The following is a 21,522-nucleotide window of genomic DNA, read 5'->3' as shown; positions in this document are numbered from 1 at the left end:
ATTATATATAATATAAATATATATACACAGTATATACAAGCAAATATTTCTTAAATATATACATGCATGTGTGTGTATTTATAGGCTATATAGAAAATAATTATACACCGTACACACACATGTATTATGTAAAAACAAACTTTTATTTTGGATGCGATTAATCGCGATTAATTGTTTGACAGCTCTTTTATATATATATATATATATATATATATATATATATATATATATATCTGTCTGTATTCACTGAAAAGCTTCCAAACAGTAAGGGGGTGGCAGTGAGTTAATGCAGAGGGGGCAGGTGCGAGTCAGCCTGCAGGGGGCGGCAGTGAGTTAATGCAGAGGGGGCAGGTGTGAGTCAGCCTGCAGGGGGCGGCAGTGAGTTAATGCAGAGGGGGCAGGTGTGAGTCAGCCTGCAGAGGGCGGCAGTGAGTTAATGCAGAGGGGGCAGGTGTGAGTCAGCCTGCAGGGGGCGGCAGTGAGTTAATGCAGAGGGGGCAGGTGCGAGTCAGCCTGCAGGGGGCGGCAGTGAGTTAATGCAGAGGGGGCAGGTGTGAGTCAGCCTGCAGGGGGCGGCAGTGAGTTAATGCAGAGGGGGCAGGTGTGAGTCAGCCTGCAGAGGGCGGCAGTGAGTTAATGCAGAGGGGGCAGGTGTGAGTCAGCCTGCAGGGGGCGGCAGTGAGTTAATGCAGAGGGGGCAGGTGTGAGTCAGCCTGCAGGGGGCGGCAGTGAGTTAATGCCGAGGGGGCAGGTGTGAGACAGCCTGCAGGGGGCGGCAGTGAGTTAATGCAGAGGGGGCAGGTGTGAGTCAGCCTGCAGGGGGCGGCAGTGAGTTAATGCCGAGGGGGCAGGTGTGAGTCAGCCTGCAGGGGGCGGCAGTGAGTTAATGCAGAGGGGGCAGGTGTGAGTCAGCCTGCAGGGGGCGGCAGTGAGTTAATGCCGAGGGGGCAGGTGTGAGACAGCCTGCAGAGGGCGGCAGTGAGGCTCTTTATTAGCATTGAGTGTGAACTGCACCTATGGAGAGCCATGAGATGGCAGGTCACACATTTGATTAGAGTCAATAGGAGGGAGAGAAACAGCACAAGGTCAGAGACAAACAGCACAAGGTCAGAGACAAATGTTTTGAGCAGTTAATTTAAAATAATTAACTTTGAATGCGGTAGCAAATAATGCACTTCAGTTAAAATTATAATATAATTTCAATTTCAATTTAAGTTTAAATTAAAGTTAAAATATAATCAAGTACTTGAGCTTTAGTTGGCCAACATATCAAAATAAGTGTACTTCTTTAAAAAATGACAAAAGATTATTTAAACATAAAACTTTTATGTTAACATTATTACTTTTTGAAAGTGTACTTAAGTGTGTTAAACACTGTTATGAAAGTATTCCCTCTTTTTAAGTACATTAAGTGGCCCTTTATTTAATTAATTTTGTATTATCTAATAATATCATCTACACTGTAAGAAAAGATACACCATATCTACTCAATAAAAATGAGGCAACAGATTACAAGCAATATTATTAATTAAATTTCACAAGGTTTGGAATTGAGTAAATATTAATTAAATGAGACCCTTAATAGTTATCCATTTAATATGAGTAGATTTGAATAGATTAATTATATAAATTAATTAAAACCTAAACAAAAATATTGAGTTGATTTGAAAAAGATAAACTCCCTAATGTGTAAATAGTACTAATAAAAATTAATTTAATTCTACATATCATAATTGAGTAATTATCATCTACATTAATCTGTACATTGATTTGAATTTAATAAATGCAATGAATTAAATCTAAATACTCATTTCTTATGAATAATATGGCCCAGAAAGTACAGAACTTAAATACTCAAATAAGAATTTTATTAACAATTAACTTTTGTGCTTTCAACACACTGTAGCACATCATTGTACACTGCAACCAGTCTCATTTCAAGTCAGAAGTTGGATCTTGCATTTCAAACCAGACATTTGAAAAGGACAGAATGCTGACTTCAACTATTTAAAAATAAAAAGAGCAATAAAGATTTTTAAGAAAAATACTTCATAATGGCATGTGCCAAAACATAAATTATAAAAGTGCATAAAAGTTCATTTGTACTTTGTCAAATGTGCAATTCTCAAGCTCTGTAGAAGATGGACATTGTGTAGCACAAAAGTCTGCACTGCAATACAGTCTCATTTCAAGCCTGAAGTTTGCTCTTGAGGGACTGGACTTTGTTTGAAAGCTTTGAATCATCCAGTTTCAAGAAAAGTTTTTGGAACACCTCAAAGGTGTACTTCAGCTGTCTGGGATAATCGACATTCAGCGCGTAGGTCAAGCCAAGGAGGACAGAGCAAGCCCTTGCAATATCTCCAAGTCCTGTGATGACTTCCATGCCCTCTATGGCGATCCCAATGTTCTTTGGGCTGTTGCTTGTAGAAGGCTTTGGGGTCACAGTAATGGCCATTATGACCTGTTCAAGTTCCTCCAAGTTCTCAGTGTCCTGCAACAAGAAATTGTTATTGTATTAGTATAAAACTGTCAGAAATATATTGCAAGCATATCACATTATTAGAAAATTCATTATTGTTTTCATTGCTTATAAATCTATTTTATTAGATTTTATTTTCTCACAGGCCTTGGTGTCAAATTATTCTTTGTTTTGTTTTCTTCTCTATTTTGATGTTTTTGTACAGGGTTCATGCAGGTTACAATAAGTCAAATTTAAGACCTTTTTAAGACATTTTAAGACCATAAAGATGTAAATTTAAGACCTACTACACGGTGCATTACCAAAAAATATTCAGATGAAAGAAATTCTGAAAAAATCATCATTCATTTAATTTACAGATAAAGCAATCACATTAACCTTCCACACCCAACAACGTGTCAAATGGCCAAAACCTTAGGCCCAAAATGAAAATAGGCTTTAACAAAATTTCAAAACGTACTAATACTACACAATGAAATCAAATCACCAAATAACAAATAAAATTAGAATCAAAATGTACTTTTTGCAAATCAGATATGAAACAGTATTCTGTTACTAAAATGTTTTCAGAAACTTTTAGTAGGCTATACGGTTTAGCTGTAAAATGAGAGAGTTTGTGCCATGTTAAGCGTCCTCCCCTCCTGCTAAAGTTACGTTAGCTAACTAACTTAAGTGCTAGCCGCTATGGACGGACATTACCACACTAAAATTAACAGATTTATGCATGAAAATAAATAAAATTGCAGCTCTAAAATGTAACACTGTTAATAGACTGACTTCACGTGGATTTAGCTAAGTTTCCTTCACAGTTGCAATTTGCAACAAAACAGTGAAACAACAGAGAAGTTACGTTACCTGCCTCGGGAAGACGAGCTCCACACACGGGAAGTAAAGCCAACGGAAGTGCATTAAGTGCCGTCTGAAATATAAGATGCTCTTCCAGCGATAACCCCAAATATGTCTCTTTATGGAACCTTAAAATTAAACACAATGTACTTATTTACGCAATTTCATAAAAACATACTGAGGATATGATATTAACACGCAAAGGACCTAGGAACCATGATAGTGGAAATGCTAACCCACATCCTTCAAAATAAAAGTTTGACTTCGATACATAAGAATTCTTCCAAAATTTATAATGCTGTGCTCATATTATAGCGCAACAAAATCACACTGCTACATTAATATATAGCCTTCCAACAGAAGCCAACTTTGTGTTGCTGCTGAGTCTCTTTTTCTGTGATAACTCATTTTATATTGTAATATAGCACTAACGTTATGCATTCTTCTTACTAGCCCAGTGATAAAAGAAGTTCTCTTACGAGAGGTTCTCTCGTATTGCGTAGTTACTACGCTACGGGAAAGCCTTTCTTTCTCGAGATACTGAAGCCAAAAATTATCCTTAATTTTTATAATCTTGTCAACGCAGTGCGGCAGCCTGCAGACCTAGGGCAGGCTTACTAGCGTGCCCATTGGCTGCCCTGCGGCAACTGCAGCAGCCTACCGCTGAGCCCTTGGCGTGACGTCACGACCAATGAGCGCGCTTGGCGCGCTTAATGCGTCACAGCCCGCGAAAAGGGGTGTGGCTTAGCGTATAAAAGCGGGGCTCGGAGGCTGCTTCTCTGATTTCTGTCTTTTCAGCGAAGCTCTACGCATCGCTGCTCTCTGAGGAAGCCGCCGTCGAAACAAGCGACCAGCACGCCGAGGATCTCAGCCTGAGGACGCCGGCCGCCTTCGCCGCCTTCAGCTTTCCCTGCCTGCTTCGCTATCCGGCGAATATATCCTTTTACTGCTCTGTGTTGTATGTGTTTGTGTGTTCGCCCCGCGACACACTTTGCATCTAAAAGAGCGCGAGGCGTTGTTGCAAATGCCTCGCTCATCCTGTGGCTCGTGCAGAGCCGCGCTCAGCGACGGAGACCGCCACGTGATCTGCGCTCTCTGCCTGGGTTTCGACCACGCAGCCCGCGCCCTTCACGGGCGGCTGCGAACAGTGTGAGGACTTGCCGATGTCGACCCTGCGGGCTCGACTCGCCATGTTTCACGATCCTCCACCTTCTCCGGCTGCCTCTTCCGGGCCGCGTAAGAAAAAACGCCGCTCTCAAAGGCCTTCCGAGCCGGTGGTTATAGCTGAGCGCTCGCCGGAGCCCCTCCCGCGAGCCTCGCTCTCTCCTTCTCCCCCGCCCTTCACCGACGCGCAGCGGCCGGCCTCTGCCCGCACTGCCGTCGCATCAGGGGGTGAAGCAGACCAGCTGGTTACTCCCCTCTGTCAAGCCGCGCAAACGGCGCCGCTCACAAGGGATGTCAGAACGGACGGTCACGGGCTATAGCTTCCTTTACGTTACAAGGAAGCTACCCCCCCCCCGGATGACGCACGCCCTCTCCCCCTCTGTTCGAGCCGCGCAAGGCGCCGCTCACAAGGGATGTCAGAAGTAGACGGTCACGGGCTGGCTTCCTTTACGTTATAAGAAAGCTACCCCGCGTCTCGGTCGCGCGCGTCACTCTCCGGCCACCTCCGTTTCTCACACATTTCTCAGTCCCCTCCTAGCTCAGGCGACTAGAAATATCTATATTGCAGTAAACGAGCCTGTTGTTATACACGCACGCCTGCAAACAAACGATGTCACAGCACATAATGACATCTTCCCGCTCTCTCTCCCTTTGTTCGAGCCGCGCAACTGCGCCGTTCTCAAGGGATATCAGAGCGGACGTCACGAGCACCGGCGAAAGGAGGAAGAGAGAGTGATTTCGTCCCGCTTAGGCCGGACTTCCTCCAATCCTCGCATATTTCTCAGTCCCCTCTAAGTTCAGGCGGCTGGAAATACTAATACTGCAGTAAACGAGCCTGTTTTAATACACGCGCGCCTGCAAACAAACGCTCGGTCATATGCTCGCACTGACTGGAAGCTCATGTGTGCCCCTGTGGCTCAGTGGCAGAACATTAGGCTTCCGCACCAGAGTTCCGTGTTCGAATCCGGCTCTGGCAGCAGAAAAACTTTTTTCTGCTTGCTTCTCCGAGTTCGCGGCCAGCTTTCTTACATACAGAAAGCAAACCCGCATCTCACGGGATACATATTTCTCAGTCCCCTCTAAGCTCAGGCGGCTGGAAATACTAATACTGCAGTAAACGAGCCTGTTTTAATACACGCGCGCCTGCAAACAAACGCTCGGTCATATGCTCGCACTGACTGGAAGCTCATGTGTGCCCCTGTGGCTCAGTGGCAGAACATTAGGCTTCCGCACCAGAGATCCGTGTTCGAATCCGGCTCTGGCAGCAGAAAAACTTTTTTTTTTCTGCTTGCTTCTCCGAGCTCGCGGCCAGCTTTCTTACATACAGAAAGCAAACCCGCGTCTCACGGGTTAAATATTTCTCAGTCCCCTCTAAGTTCAGGCGGCTGGAAATACTAATGCTGCAGTAAACGGGCCTGTTTTAATACACGCGCGCCTGCAAACAAACGCCGAAACACGATGCTCGGTCATATGCTCGCACCAACTGGAAGCTCATGTGTGCCCCTGTGGCTCAGTGGCAGAATATTACGCTTCTGCACTGGAGAACCGTGTTCAAATCCGGCTCTGGCGGCAGAAAAATATTTTTTTCTGCTGGCTTCTCCGAGCTCGCGGCCAGCTTTCTTACATTCAGAAAGCGAACCCGCATCTCACAGGATGGTGCTTGAGTATTTATGAGCGTCTAAACATATGAGCCATCAAAGCATTTGCTCTATAACGCCGATGGTGTTACAAGTGTAGAAAATGTGCCCACTCCCATGTGCTCACTGCTACACACAAAACACGGTCTCCCCGGTAACGCTCACAGAGCGCACTCTCATAAAGCGGACACATGCCGCTTGAGTACTAAGTGTAGTAAATGTGCCCACAACTCTGTGCTCACACCTAGCTGCTGCCCGCTCTATCACACAGTTACCCGGGTTGCAGATCCTCTAAAGCTCACAAACATTCCGGCTCTGGCCGAAGGTGTCATAAGTGTAGAAAATGTGCCCACTCCCATGTGCTCACTGCTTCACACAAACATGGTCCCCATGGTAACGCGCATAGAGCGCTCTCTCATAAAGCGGACACGAGCCGCTCGAGTACTAAGTGTAGTAAATGTGCCCACAACTTTGTGCTCACACCTACCCGCTGCTCGCTCTGCCATTCAGTTACCTCGGGTCGCACACCCTCTAAGCTCCCAAACACTGGCCGTGTCATAAGTGTAAACTCTGCGCCCGCTCACGTGCACGCGCACTCACTTTTAGACATTACAATCCCCACGCCGCTTTCGCGCCAGGGGTGTTTGTCAGCAAATCGCGCTCCATCCTCTGGGACCGAGCTACCGAACGCTGTACAGCCGGCCAATACTGTTTACCAGCCCCCGTGTTCGAGCACCAGCGGCGCGCACGCCGCTCCATCCTCTCTGATACAGGTTCCCCAATCCCGCGCAGCGCGGCGATCTGAACCCAGAGACCATTCGACCCCTAGCTATGCATGCGGAAGCATGGGAAGCTATTCAGGGCGCGTCAGAATGGGTGCTGAGTACTATAAAACACGGCTATTCGCTTCAATTCGCTCGTCGCCCTCCGCGCTTCAAGCACAGACGGAGACGAAAGTGAGTTCAGAAGCTGCGCACCTGCTTCAAGCTGAAATAGCGAAGCTGCTGCGCAAAAGGGCTATAGAACAGGTTCATCCTTCTCTGAGCGAGTCGAGCTTTTACAGCCGCTACTTCCTCGTACCCAAGAAGGACGGAGCGTTAAGACCTATTTTAGATCTGAGACATCTGAACAAAGCCCTCATGAGACGGCCGTTCAAAATGATCACAACCAGAAAAATCCTCGCGCAGATTCGCCCAGGAGACTGGTTTATCTCTCTCGATCTAAAAGACGCATATTTTCAGATCCAGATAACTCCCCGTCACAGGCCATTCTTGAGATTCGCCTTCAACGGTTGAGTATATCAGTACACAATCCTGCCCTTCGGCCTGTCTTTGGCACCCCGTACATTACGAAATGCATGGACACGGCTCTCGCTCCCCTGAGAAAACAGGGAATGCGAATACTGAATTATCTGGATGATTGGCTTATTCTAGCGCTGTCAGAGACGGAACTTGTGTCTCACAGAACAGCGCTTCTCAGCCATCTGGAGGATCTGGGTCTCTCGGTCACTGGACCAAGAGCTCGCTATCGCCCCGTCAGTCAATTTCCTTCTTGGAATAGAACTGGACTCGGTGGCTATGACGGCCAGACTGTCGGAGCAGCGCGCGCGCCGCATCCGCCTCCTCGCCGCATCCCTCCAAATAGGCAGCCGGGTTCCGCTGAGGACATTCCAGCGTATCCTGGGGCATATTGCCTCAGCTGCAGCAGCGCTCCAGCTGGGCTTACTGCGCATGCGCCCGCTTCAACGCTGGCTGAAAGCGCGCGTGCCCCACCGAGCCTGGGCGGCCGGCGGCTTGCGAGTCAAAGTGAATCAGAGCTGCATTTCAGCCCTGCAGCCCTGGCTGGCAGCCGTATGGTATCACACAGGAGTGTCTATGGGAGTGATTTCACACCGGAAAGTTGTCTCGACAGACGCTTCCAACCTAGGTTGGGGAGCGCTCTTCGAAGGCAGACCGGTCTATGGCCGCTGGTCAGACCAGGAGAATCTCCTACACATAAACTGTCTAGAGATGCTCGCGGTCGAGAAAGCGCTCAAACACTTCCTCCCATTCCTCCACGGTCACCATGTTCTAGTCCGCACGGACAATACATCGGTAGTGGCCTATGTGAATCGCCAGGGCGGTGTCAGATCAAAGACGCTCTGCACCCTGGCGGAACGCCTCCTCGTGTGGGCTCAGCACTCTGCGCTCGCTGAGAGCCGCGCATGTGCCTGGCCACCTGAACGAGGGCCCCGACAGACTGTCCAGGGACAACGTTCCCCCTGGGGAGTGGTCTCTACACCCCCAAACAGTCCAGTCACTGTGGCGCCGTTTCGGCAAAGCGAAAGTCGACCTTTTTGCGTCAAAAGACAACGCTCATTGCCCAGAGTTCTTCTCGAAGAACGAGGACGCGCTGGCCCAGACCTGGCCCAGCGGCCCGCTGTATGCTTTTCCCCCGGTCTCTCTGCTGCCTCAGGTCATCAAGAGAATCAGGGAAGCGCGCCACACAGTGCTCCTCTTAGCCCCATACTGGGAGAACCAAGCTTGGTTCCCGGATCTAATACAGCTGGCAGACTCAGCCCCCTGGCCGATACCGGTGAAGAGAGACCTTCTCTCTCAAGCCCGCGGCTCGATATGGCATCCCCATCCAGAGCGCTGTCTCTGCATGCGTGGAGCCTCAACGATTACACGCTGATCTGCCAGACGGGGTCATGAACACGATCATACAATCTAGAGCCCCCTCTACGAGGCGGCTCTACATGTCGAAATGGTCAGTGTTTAACAGATGGTGCACTGCTAAGGGGCTCGATCCACAGACATGTGGGGTATCGCGAGTACTGTGTTTCCTTCAAGAGTTACTGGACGCGGGCAGGTCCCCCTCCACGCTCAAAGTCTATGTCACGGCCATTTCAGCGCTCTCTGTTCAGAGCTGGGCCGCGCATTAGGAAGGAACGAGTTCGTCATCCGCTTCCTTAGAGGAGCCAGGAGGATGAACCACCCGCGACCCCCCTCGGTTCCTATGTGGGATCTTTCACTGGTCTTGGAGGCCCTGAAAGCGCATCCCTTCGAACCCTTGGAAACTGTGGATATGAAATACCTCACGCTCAAAACCGTTTTTCTGATAGCACTGTCTTCAGTCAAACGAGTGGTGGAACAGCTCTTTGTTTCGTTTGGCGGGCGCACCAAGGGTCTCGCCGCCTCGAAACACAGCCTGTCCAGATGGATAGTGGACGCTATTGCTGCTGCTTATGCGTCTAAAGACCTGCAGTGCCCATTGGGCATTCAAGCTCACTCCACCAGAGGCATGGCCTCGTCGTGGGCGTGGTCCAGCGGGATTCCCATTCATGACATTTGTGCAGCGGCAGGCTGGGCCTCCCCCTCCACATTTGTTAGGTTTTACAACCTGGATGTTCCCGCCTTGCAGGCGAAAGTGTTATCAGTCTAAGTCTCGCGTATGCCAGCCCACTATCTGTGCGCGGGCTACGTTGTGTGATTTAGCTCTACTGGTTGAGCTGCACTATACAGGGAATTGTCAGTTCGGACCGGCCGTGCCGCTCCTAACCCCCTAGTGTGTGCTTATGTACGGCGCTAGCCCTCTGTGGGCCGCCCGGCTCTCTGCTATCACGTTCCCCGGGCTCTCCCTGGGACTCATTCAGTGGATGCTGGGCGCGCACGGCGTTGACAAGGGTGTTCCCGTAGCGTAGTAACTACGCAATACGAGAGAACCTCTCGTAAGAGAACGTTTCGGTTACTAACGTAACCTCTGTTCTCTCTAGAAGAGGGAACGAGTATTGCGTAGCCCGCCGTGCTCGCGCCACGAGCTCATTCGCTTCATGCGACAGAAACCAGAGAAGCAGCCTCCGAGCCCCGCTTTTATACGCTAAGCCACACCCCTTTTCGCGGGCTGTGACGCATTAAGCGCGCCAAGCGCGCTCATTGGTCGTGACGTCACGCCAAGGGCTCAGCGGTAGGCTGCTGCAGTTGCCGCAGGGCAGCCAATGGGCACGCTAGTAAGCCTGCCCTAGGTCTGCAGGCTGCCGCACTGCGTTGACAAGATTATAAAAATTAAGGATAATTTTTGGCTTCAGTATCTCGAGAAAGAAAGGCTTTCCCGTAGCGTAGTAACTACGCAATACTCGTTCCCTCTTCTAGAGAGAACAGAGGTTACGTTAGTAACCGAAACGTTTTCTTACCTTAGTCAACCAGTTAAATTTAGCAAGATGAGCAATGTGGAAGAAGACGAACATTCACTGTCTGTAGCTCTTCAAATGTCTTGTGGCTAGGTAGCCTGCTGCATTTTTTTTTAAAAAAGGCGCACTTTGACAGGAAGTGCTTTTCATTTAAAATTTACCTGATTGCATTGATTTGAATTCACTCAATATTCTCTCAATTTGGGACTAGATAAATATAATGCTTAAGTTTTATTTAACTACAATGGGTAGATTTTATTCCAAACATTTTTATTTGAAATTTAATTAAATATTTGCCTCAAAATCAAAAACACAATTATATTGAATACATTTGAACCAAAAACATTAATTCAAATCTACATGACCACAGAATCATTTCTTACAGTGTATCTACAATTTTTAAAAATTACACTTTTAAGATCTGAAGTAGACAACAAGTGCACATTCAAAACAGGTACGCGCACTTCTTTTTTTCACAAGGGTTACCATGCACATGGTATCACTTACACCATCAGGTTGTGATTAGATTTTTCTCCATTGTACCTTTTTTGTTGTTGCTGTAATTCCATGCTATGAGCTACACTGAAGCAGCATGCAAATATCATGCTATATAAATATGGTTATATTTCAGTACCATTGTGTAACTGAAAGTACCATGGTAAAAAACTTTCAATACCATCACATCACATGCTTCATTATAAAATATATTTGACCACAGAATGCTGCAACTGCCCCATCAGAATGAATGACTTCAGAGAGCTGCGAGAAAACTTAATAATGAATTGTGAAAATGTGATCACTGAAATCTTGCTGTTGCACTGCAGATTTTCCTCTTGAGCTCTTCGGGTTTCCTGCACCGGTGAATTTGGCTGCTTCATTCAGCAAAGCAGAATTGGCACAGGGACCCAGATGGAGGTGTCACAGGCTTTGAGGTTTGGGAAAGTGTGACCTTACAGGGTCCTTCTTTAAAAAAAAAAAAAAAAAGATTTTCTGGCTTACAAAATGCCGACGTTGTTTCCCATAAAAGTGGATGGTGAGTATTAATATTTTAATATTATTAGGCCACTTTTCATCTGCCACATGAACATTAAACAATGCAACACCGTTGCACTTAACTAATTAACAGAGTGAAAAAAAAAAATATTTAAGGGAAATCACTAGGCTATACACATTTCATCTCATATAATTGTTTGTTTCTCTCTGGCTTTTTCCTTTTCACTGTTCAGTTTTTCTTTTTCCCTTTACATTGTGTAGGATGTTCATGGCATTAAAAAAAAAAAAGAAAGACAAAGAAAGAAAACTAGTACTTTCCCACAACTTTTTAATTTTCAAAATATTCTTCTTCTTTTTTTTCATTCACAAAATACGCCTTTTTTTATTTGTGTATTTTTTTATTATTATTTGCATATTTTGCTTGACTTATTTTTAGTCCTTGCACTAATAATTAATGCTCATGCTGGACTAAATAATTAAATATTTTTCAGACACATACATTTTCAGACACATGGTCCATTCTAATAGTTGTAGCAAAACAATATTTGGGTCAAACAGCTTCATATTATAATACTAGAATATTAGGTTGTAAAATGATACCTATATTTCAAATATTTTTCATTACTGAAAAATCAAGTATTATGTGTATCACCATATATTTAGATCCACCAACCTACAGTCTTTTCTTCAGTGCCAAGCCTCAAGCCTCAAGTAAAAGTTTTCTTCTTTTTTTTTATCTGTCTGCAGTGCAGTCCTGTATTGTGGGTGAGAATTACATCAATCTCAGAGTACAAAACTCAAATGCAAATCCAAGCGTTCCTTGATATCTTTGCTTTTGTCGCCCTCTAGTTGTGTAACGCGCTCCTACATGGAAAAACAGAAAATAAAACATTAGAAAATGGCGCCTTTTCCGGTGTCTGTTGGACATAAAGCCTTTTAAATTGTGAACGGCATAGTGCTGTGTTGCCATTAAGCATTAGGGCTATAACATTATGAAAAAGAAGTAAGGAGAAATAAACTGAACCCAGTTTTAGGGGGCTTCATACGATTTACCCTCCATGATTGTAAAATCTGTCTATTTGAAGATTTTTGTGAAATTGCCCTTATATTTATTTGGATTTAAAATTAGGCTGCCTGGGGGATGCTGTGGATCTAATACAGAAACAGCAGAATTGTAAGCAATAAAGACCCCTGTGCTACAAACAGGAAATATATTGTAAAGGTGGGGGAGGGGAGCACAAGAGACACTCTCTGGCCCTGGCCATGTTTTGAAGGTGCTAATACCACTACAGGGTTTTTAAATCCATTGCTGTGTCCCTCATTATCATCTAGAGTTACTGAAGTTACAAAAGTCCCTTGTTAATCTCTTTAGTTCACCCATGATTAAACCAATTGTGTGCTTTCACTGCAGTTTGAGACAATAAGCTTAATCACAAAAGAAAAGTTGGTCAGCCATGATGTCAATTGTCTTTGTCTAAGGCGCAACTCTAAGAAATCTCTAAAGCTGTAAAGAGAGTCAGTCCGTCAGTTAAAGCGATACTTGGTCACAGCTGTTTCTTGAGCTCTGCTGTACATCAATCTTTGACACATGGTCTTTGTTGACAATAGTAGTGCCATGTATTGTGTGCATGCATGACTTTCTGTCTGTACCATAAAAATGTATTTTTATCTTCAAAATTACTAGTCATATTTTAGTTTTCGTGTATTTTACATCAAACCTTGTGGCAATAAACGTCAAGTAAGCAAAAATGTTAACGTGACAGTTCCACTATAAGATGTGGTTAAACTCATGGTATCCAAAAATTAACCATGGTTTTGCTACACTAACCATAGTTTAACAATGGTATTTGTAGTAAAACTGTGGTTGTACAAATGTAATCAATAACAAATCCGCAAAAAAAACAAAAAAACATGTTTACTACAATTTTACTATTATAAAGCCATGGTTCATTTTCGTACTGAAAAAATAAATAAAACTTTAACCCCAAATATCAATGAAAACACATTGTGTATTTGCAGATAATAAGTCCGTACCAGACTGGCGATGAGCTGTGTCTGCTCCCCTCCCACTGACCCCTGCTGCATAACCATTACTCTGTGTAATCTGGGCTTTACGTGCATGTCCAGATGGGCAGGCAGCCATTCGCTCGAGGAGAAATCCACTTACTGATCCATATAGTCACTGGGTTGCACTTGCACTTCCAAAATAAGTGAGTTCACTAGAGCCGCCTGTGCTCGTATAGTCACTTCTGCAAGACCTCAGTGAAGCTTTACTGAGCTAGTTTAATCTCTGTGTGCCTGATAATAATTCTGTATGTTTTTCCTAGCCTGATCACATTGCTAACCTTTCTTAGTCAACTACTGGTAGGCTTTTAGACCGCACCACAAATATTATGTTTTACATTTCTATCATTCATCATCTTCTGCATGCCTGTACAGGTCTGGGTGGAGCCAAACAGACATTCACAAACCAAATCAAATCTGAAGCCTGTAAGATTTTACAACGAAGTCCTAATTAAATGTCAGTGTTCAAATTATATAATAACCGAGAGGGTAAAATAAGGGCGGTCGAGTGAGTAAGATGTTGTGGCAGATGGTTGGATAGAACCACAGGAAGTGCTGCCCCTCAAAGAGGCTTTTGTTCAAGCTACTGGAAATACCTCAAGGTGACCTGGGTATCTTAATCTTACTCATCAAACGCATCCCACTGTAAATCTATTCATACTGATCCTAACAATGCATCTTTCAACTTTAAGGCAAAACAAAAGTTTTCCTTGCAAAAAATTCTGCCAAAAATTTGTTTCAGCCAAAAAAAAAACATAGTTATGTGGTAACTTAGCATTAGCCACCACGTCATCAAATAAGAACGAGAAATAAAAAAAGAGAGGAAAGGACAGTCAGCTCTTTTGACTTGGGCCAATATGCAAATACCTAGCAACGTCCTAGTAACCACCCAAAACACCCAGCAACCACATAGCAATGTACAAACGCCTTAGCAAATGTAGACCAACACTCTAGAAACCGCATTGCGACACACTAAACCCACTCAGAATAATCGAGCAACCCCACAGCAAGCAATGCACTAAAAAAGCCACTCAGGACACTCCAGCGAATGCATAGCAATAATCAACAGACCACACAGAACACCCTAGCAATAAACTAAACTCTCGCAAAAATACCCAGGAAACCACTCAGAACACTAGCAACTACATAGCAACACTCAAAACACCCAAGTAAATGCATAGCAACACGTTAAACCCACTCAAAAAACCCAAGCAAATGCATAACAACGCCCTAGAAACCACCCAGAACACCCAACCGCTTAAAAAAACACTAGAATTAGAAAAGCATAGCAACAACATGCAGTAGCATTTTCAGTTTTGTTCACTTTTTATATTAATAAGTTACTGAAATTTCCTAGTTTGATTGTCCATAGAAACACTGGAATTCTTTAGGATTTTTTTTGTAAGTAAACACATTTGCAGTATGTACTGTAGGTGTTTAGCATGTGAACCATTGAGATAAACCAAACACTGAGGACATTCAGGTGGTGGTCATGACTTGTAAGGACCTCATTGAACACTTTGTTGTGTGTTTTCTCTCTGATGTAATCACACATGCACAATGATCTCACTCTCACATGTATGTTTAGCTAGAAGCTTTGTAATCGTACGCGGCACAGATCACTTTAGTGCCCGTTTCCTTCCTGTCTCAACTGAAGCTCAAGGATGGCAACAGTCAAAGGCTTCTCAAATGAGACCTGTTATCTGAAACTCAGCGGCCACACCCACTACAACCCTCCCCCATTCCAGTCCTACAGACATGAGAGAACTTCATGAGCAGGACGCTGAGACTTTCCCGCCTGAAAGAGCTGCCTATAGAAAGGGGTGTAATGTTTTCATGGGGGAGGGGACCGGCAATGAGGGAGTTGTTGTGATCTGGCCATGAAATCGGAAGGGTCTGAACAAGGAGACAGCAGTGTGGTTGAGGACGTGATGGATTTTCATGATGTTGTGGACCATGAACCAGTAGGAGCCCTTAAAAAAGAACCCTAAAAATAAACGTTCCACTTATAACTGAAAAGGGGTGTATAGGCTGATGCCATAGGAGAATCTTTTAAAGCTCCAAAAATCACATTTTATAATATAATTATTACCCCAGCAACCACATAGCAACGCACTAAAAACCACTCGGGACACCAAGAGTAAATGCATAGCAACACTCTAAAACCACTCAGAACACCCTAGCACATGAATAGCAACGCTCTAGAAACAGGGACGGATCAATGTATGGGCATACCATGCACTTTCAGAATTACTTTATAAAATATTGCTTTAAAGACCGAAATATCATAACTGTTATCTATAGGCCTACTGTAATTGAGACATTTATTCAAGAAATTCATTACAAACAGAAAGTATAGTACAGAGAAATTTAATGTTGAAGTGGGATTTGAGCGGTCCATGAGCAATTGAGTGGAGCGCACTGGCATTGAGCGGAATATTAAGCGGAACGCCACACCGCTCTGCTTCGCTCACATGGTCTATCACCTCCCCAGGGGGGCATTTAGACAGGTCCTTGCCCAGGGTACGATCGCATCATAATCCGTGCCTGCCTAGAAACCACAAAGAACACCATAGTGCAACTGGTCCTACTCAACCCGCTCCGAGCAGGAGAAGGATGCTAAAGGCCGCACTCTCTAGCATCAGTCGCTAGCATGCCTCTTGAGGCCAGGGGAGTGAGGTTTTCCTGCACAGCTTTTACTAGCTTGCCTCCGTTACACTGATCTCTCTAAACCTCAATCACATCTGGGTCACGGCACCAAATGTAACCGGTCATACTCAACCCGCTCCGTGCGGGATTCGAATCGCCGTCTCCAGCGTAGGAGGAGGTGGGTGCGCTAACAAGGACACTAAAGATCGCAGTCTCAGAACACCCAAGCAAATGCATAGCAACACCCTACAAACCACTCACACAAGCCTAGCAATCACATAGGAACACACTAAAAACTCAGAAAACATTAATCTGAAGAACCTGTAACATTAAGTGTTTTTTTTTTTTTAAATCTCAAAATAATTTTATAAGCAAATACACATCTCTCCTAGAGGAATATCATCATATATGCACTGAGGTGTTTTAAACTACAGTGCATTTGTGTGCATGTATTGGTAAACATGTCCTGTGCATTGCTATGCACTAGTTTCAGCAAAATAACATCTGGCAACAGTCACACATGCATGCTAATGGGACGTATCCATTTCCAAGTTTCAATCCTTGAAATAGGGAGATTTAAAAATGATTTGTGTACGAAAGTCTCTCGAAAGACTTGAATGTGGTCCAATGGAGGATTAATTTTGATCCACCATTTATACATGCACTATAGACATTTTCATGGATTTCGCCATTTTATTACGTTTCCATTACTTTCCAGAAAATTCCTTTTTTATTTCCATTGCATTTCCAGGTTTTCCTCATGAACATGATTATTTTTTACAATTATTTCCTTCCTGTTAATCCCTATTTTGGGGGGTAGTTGTATTTTTTATAAATCTAAGTGGACAAATAATCCCTTTTTATATAACTTGAAATATTTTATAATTACATTCATTTTCACGCCGAAGACATAAACAAAATCCCTCAACAAAAGAAACAATGCCACTGGAACTGGCAATAGATTTATTTTGCACCATTTTTGCGGTATAGATTTCAACATCGGGAACATTTGGTTGGTGACACAGAAGTGAAATGTTTCTCTGCACAGTCGCCATTTTCTGCCTTTTTAAAACCTCTGCATGCACGCGGGGGCTTTAAAAACACAACATATCCGAGGTCCATTTTAAATCCAGCTCCTAAAATAACTCCCTCACATCTGGAAACCATGTAAAAAAAAAGAAAAAAAAAAAAAGCCTTTGATTGCGCAACATTTATGATCTAATCGCATGGAAAATGCGTTGAATTCCCAAACATTTTCAAATCAACAGCAGAGTTCAGATAATCTCCCTTCACCAGCTCTAAGTCATTGCAAAAACAAATATTATTGCAACTGATTGACATGCAAAAGTGTCCACACGGGTATCTTGCTATGATTTGAAAATGTGCAGTGGCTCTCCGCAGGCCAATCATCGGGAGCAGGAGGCGGAGAGACGATTTGATAATCCTACTATGGCGAAGACTCACCTTATGAATAATAAATTGCAAAAATAGCGTTCACTCTGATTGGCTTAAAAGCTGTCGTTGGCAAGGGGACGCTATTCTGCTGGCCAATGATCGCAACCTACTATCAGAATGGCATGGCTCATGAATAGTAATCAAAGAATGTGACTGGAAGGTTATCAAGTAACGTCACCATGGTCTAATTAATATTCATGAGACGAGGCTGCGCCATAGTGGGAATCGTAAATTCGCTGTCAGGTCGGCCTGTGATGAATTGAATAGGGAAGAAGAAGGAGGAGGAGGAGAATCCAATCCGGTTTGAGCAGGTTTTTGTTTCGGACGAGCGTTAACGTCTTCCTATACTGTGATCAACCCTACTGTGTGAATCTTTAACCGAGCTGAAGTCACAGTGTCGCCTGTTTTTCAGCGTTAAATCCGTGCATCTTGCATTTTTAAACGCCGTGATTTTTTGCGACTTGTAAAAACCTGCAGCCATGCCTAAAAGGAGCAAAGTAAGTAGCGCATTGGTTTCTTAATATATCGAGGCACCATCTTTAATAGAATATGCAGTGTAAAAAAAAGGAATGAAAATAACATTGCATACATGTTGCGTCCAAATGTACTTATTTTTCTTACAGTGCAACGGTATGCGTGCAGTTTTGTGTTTGCATACTTCTGTTTATTAAACGCGTGTTTTGATTTGAGAGCGCGCGGCTGAGATTTTTCTCTGTCTGAGTTAATTAAAGCCAGCTTAATTTTCATGCATACGCGGATACGGGATATGATCGGTGCATATATATTATGTTTGTCGTGTTTTTGTTTACAAATAGATGAAGTCTCTGTCGACATGCATCAGACAAAGGGGGTGTAACGATCTTTAGTTTTCGTTAATGTGCAGTTTACAGATTCGCACCTAAAGACGTCGCGCGCGCAGGACATCAAATCAAATTGTTGCGTTGAATGTTTATTTATTTATTTATTTATTACAAGCCGTTTTTATTTTTAGTAGGGTCGGTTGAAATTCCAAATTCATGTCTTTGTAAAGGCTCGGTGTTTTTAGTGTCATGGCTGCCCTTTCGCGCAACCCCGATGATTTAAAACTCACTGTGGGTCTGAAAACACAGTGACAGACGGTGCGATATTTTATCCTGCAGCTCATAGTCGTGCTTTAGGGATTTAATTCGTGCATTAGGGCTTTAATGCACGATCGCGTCTCGAAATATTTGATCGTGCAAGTGGTAGATTATGCAATGGCGGTATTCTTGCACATCATAGCGCCACTGTTTGGTGTTTCCTATTATTCTGGTATATTCTGTAGTGTTTTTTTTCCTCGCGGCTGTGCACCTCGGGATGTTGTGTTTGAAAGTGAATGGCGGGAATGTCATGGAGCGGGGTCGGTGGGGCGAGAGCAAATCTCCATTAATCAGCGTTGAATGAAGGGGGCGGTGCACACAAGACTGCAATAAAAAAAAAGACAGGACAGCACACTATCGGCAAACGGAGGCAGGACATAAACATTGATGAATTGCTGCCTGGATGTTTGGGAGTCGTTACTTCAAGAAAAATACCTAATTCATAGTATGAAACATACAGCAGCCATTTAGTCTGATCCCCGAGTGAATGACTCTTATGATCCGATTCTTTTAAGTGTATTAAAGCGTACAGCGTGGCTTGGCTAGTTCTATTTTCGAACGAATGAATCATTTGAACCGATTCTTTTTAATGAATCAAACCCAAACATAGCGACCAATGTCCGGTTCCCGAACGAATGACTCTGATGAGCCGATTCTTTTTTTTTTTTTAGTGAATCATACATTTACCGCGTATTCCGCTTCGTGAAAGAGTGACTTTTATAAACCTGTTCTTTTTTATGAATCAGTCAGAGCTGTTACTAAATTGACTTACGAATTCACGGTTTTAAATCTTTCCTTATTCACTTATTATTACTTTCGTCATGTCCGACTGGAATTGAATCAACTGTTTCTGTTATGTTGTAAGGCTAACGAGGCTTAAATCATTGTAGTTACTGACTCATGTCAAAATGAGTTTAATTTACATTGAATTCAGTTTTAATTAGATATGTTTTATTTATAAAAATGAATGACTGAATAAGATTTGATACCACGTTTTGTTTGTTTGATCTTAATTATTTAGTTTTTAATATTTGTATTACATTTATTTCTCGTTTCAAGACATACAATTTCCCTCCAAATATATCTTCATAAAAGTACTAAAAGAATTGTTGAGAGGAATCAGAACCCAAATAAATAAAATTCCTTATATTCCCATCCTTACCTGAAAAACAAACAAACTGGGGGGTAAAAATCTAAAGATGCATCTATGTCAAATTACATTGATTGACTTGGACTTAACACACTTTTCTGTTATTTTTTTACCCCTAGGCGAACAATGATGCTGAAGTCACTGAGGTAAGCAGATCCTACTTTTTTTGCATGGAAATAAAGTTTTAATTATAACAATATATATTTTATTGCATCAAAGTACAGTTATATGGTTTAACCCTGTTACTGTTTTGCAGCCTAAAAGAAGGTCGGAGAGGTTGGTGAACGTGAGTGTGCGTTGGTATTTTTTTTATATACACTTTACATTCATTCAACCGATATGACAATTATTGTTTGTTTGTTTATTTATGTATTATACCTCTTTTCATTTTTAGAAACCTACACCCCAAAAGGCAGAGCCTAAGCCAAAGGTAAGGAAAATGCTTAATTAAAAGTTATGGTAAAAACCTAAATGACTATAGACTTTTATAGACTATAACTTAGCAATAAAATGAACTTTAATTTAACAATGTAGAAGGCGGCTGCCAAACCTAAGAAAACAAAGGAACCCAAGGAGCCCAAGGAGGAGGAGAAGAAAGAGGAGGTGCCCGCAGAAAACGGAGAAACAAAAGATGACGAAGAGGTAATATCACCCTTAAATGATTTGTGATCTTATGTGGGGAAAAAAAACGGCCAATGTGATTAACTCCAATGATGGTGTTTTTCAGGCGACGGAAGACGCCGACAAGAAGGGAGAAGACGGGGAATAACTTTGCTGAGGTCTCATCTTTTACCAGCACTCCCTGTACCTCTTTTCTTGTACAATTCAGGGGAATATTTTTATCTACTATTTTCTAAAGGCAGGTTTTTTAGTAGTTTGATTGTAGAGACACATTTTTTATGGAAGAAAAGAAACATTTTGAAAGTGATCTCATCATATCCAGCATTTTTACATTGGGCAGAAAAAACTACCGTCATCGTAAATGTCGACAGGAGTATTTTTCCCCCTCTCCGCAGTCGCTTTCAAAGTGAGAGGTAGAGGGGCAGGTTTGCGGGCATGTCATTTACGCAGACAGCTGGACATCTTACCGAGCTTGTCCGTATGACTAACATTCCATTGGCTTTATGAGGGATTTTTTTTTTTTGTGTGCGTGTGTGTGTTTGTGTAACCTGTAATGTGTGTTTGGGGGGGGAGGGAGGGAGGGAGGGGTGGGCAAATAACTCATTGTTTATTGTTTATAAGGCGAAAGATTACTTGTAGAACATTTGTAAGCTGTGTTCCATATGTTAACTGCAGTTCTCCATAATCATTTCTGCTAAATAAACATATTCTCTAGTACTGGAGTTCATGTCAGGCCTGTGCTTCGTGTGTATTGATTTTGTCTCTTCTGTGATAGTACCGCAATAAATGTGTAAAACTGCTGTGAAAATGTTTTGGGGGGGCTTTAAGTCCAGTTTGTGTTATGGTACCGATGGCAGACGTGGGATGAACATCTCTGCAAAGCCAGCGATTCTTTAATATCCAAACGCATTATTAAAATGGAAAATTCGAGACAAATGAGTCATTACGTGAAAAATCTCTTTGGTTGTTAAGCGTTCTGACCAGCAGTAGCAATATTTTTGTGGGACTTAGATATCAAGTATAAATGTACAGTTTCTTTTGATCATTGTTTATAGATGTATCTCTGTGTGTTATGGTTCGATAAAACAAGCCAATAAAAATCAGTTGTGATACCCTGTTCTCCCTTTGATTTTGAAGTTACATTCATTATACTTGCAGTAAAAATAGATAGATTATAG

General features: G+C 43.2%; 1 protein-coding gene and 1 long non-coding RNA gene across 3 annotated transcripts; one reads left to right on the top strand and one right to left on the bottom strand.

Moving 5' to 3' along the window:
- Window positions 1-1,833: 1,833 nt before the first annotated feature.
- Window positions 1,834-10,327, bottom strand: LOC307153111. Its single transcript, XR_013820106.1, has 3 exons — window positions 10,298-10,327; window positions 3,335-3,453; window positions 1,834-2,491 (listed from the first exon to the last, which is right to left on the bottom strand). It is a non-coding gene; the product is annotated as an uncharacterized lncRNA (long non-coding RNA).
- Window positions 10,328-17,725: 7,398 nt separating this feature from the next.
- hmgn1b (high mobility group nucleosome binding domain 1b) lies at window positions 17,726-21,456 on the top strand. Of its 2 annotated transcripts, none has more exons than XM_079860923.1 (6): window positions 17,726-17,952; window positions 19,843-19,869; window positions 19,980-20,015; window positions 20,118-20,153; window positions 20,258-20,365; window positions 20,451-21,456. In XM_079860923.1, the coding sequence occupies exons 1-6, from the start codon at window positions 17,935-17,937 to the stop codon at window positions 20,490-20,492; spliced, it is 267 nt and encodes an 88-aa protein (XP_079717049.1). In that variant the 5' UTR covers window positions 17,726-17,934; the 3' UTR covers window positions 20,493-21,456. The 2 variants fall into 2 exon arrangements, with proteins under 2 accessions (XP_079717049.1, XP_079717050.1); XM_079860924.1 differs by having other exon boundaries at window positions 17,761-17,952; window positions 19,980-20,009.
- Window positions 21,457-21,522: the final 66 nt, after the last annotated feature.

The sequence above is a fragment of the Squalius cephalus genome (genome assembly GCF_949319135.1).
Source record: "Squalius cephalus genome assembly, chromosome: 24".
NCBI classification, from domain to species: Eukaryota; Metazoa; Chordata; class Actinopteri; order Cypriniformes; family Leuciscidae; genus Squalius; species Squalius cephalus.
The sequence above is the reverse complement of the archived record's forward strand: the minus strand, read 5'-3'. Positions and strand labels throughout refer to the sequence as shown.

Bases quoted from the DNA above. Each gene is read 5' to 3' on its own strand.
- hmgn1b (XM_079860923.1), top strand. The intron at 19,870-19,979 runs GTAAGCAGATCC...ACTGTTTTGCAG, and splicing joins ATGATGCTGAAGTCACTGAG to CCTAAAAGAAGGTCGGAGAG. The intron at 20,016-20,117 runs GTGCGTTGGTAT...TTTCATTTTTAG, and splicing joins AGAGGTTGGTGAACGTGAGT to AAACCTACACCCCAAAAGGC.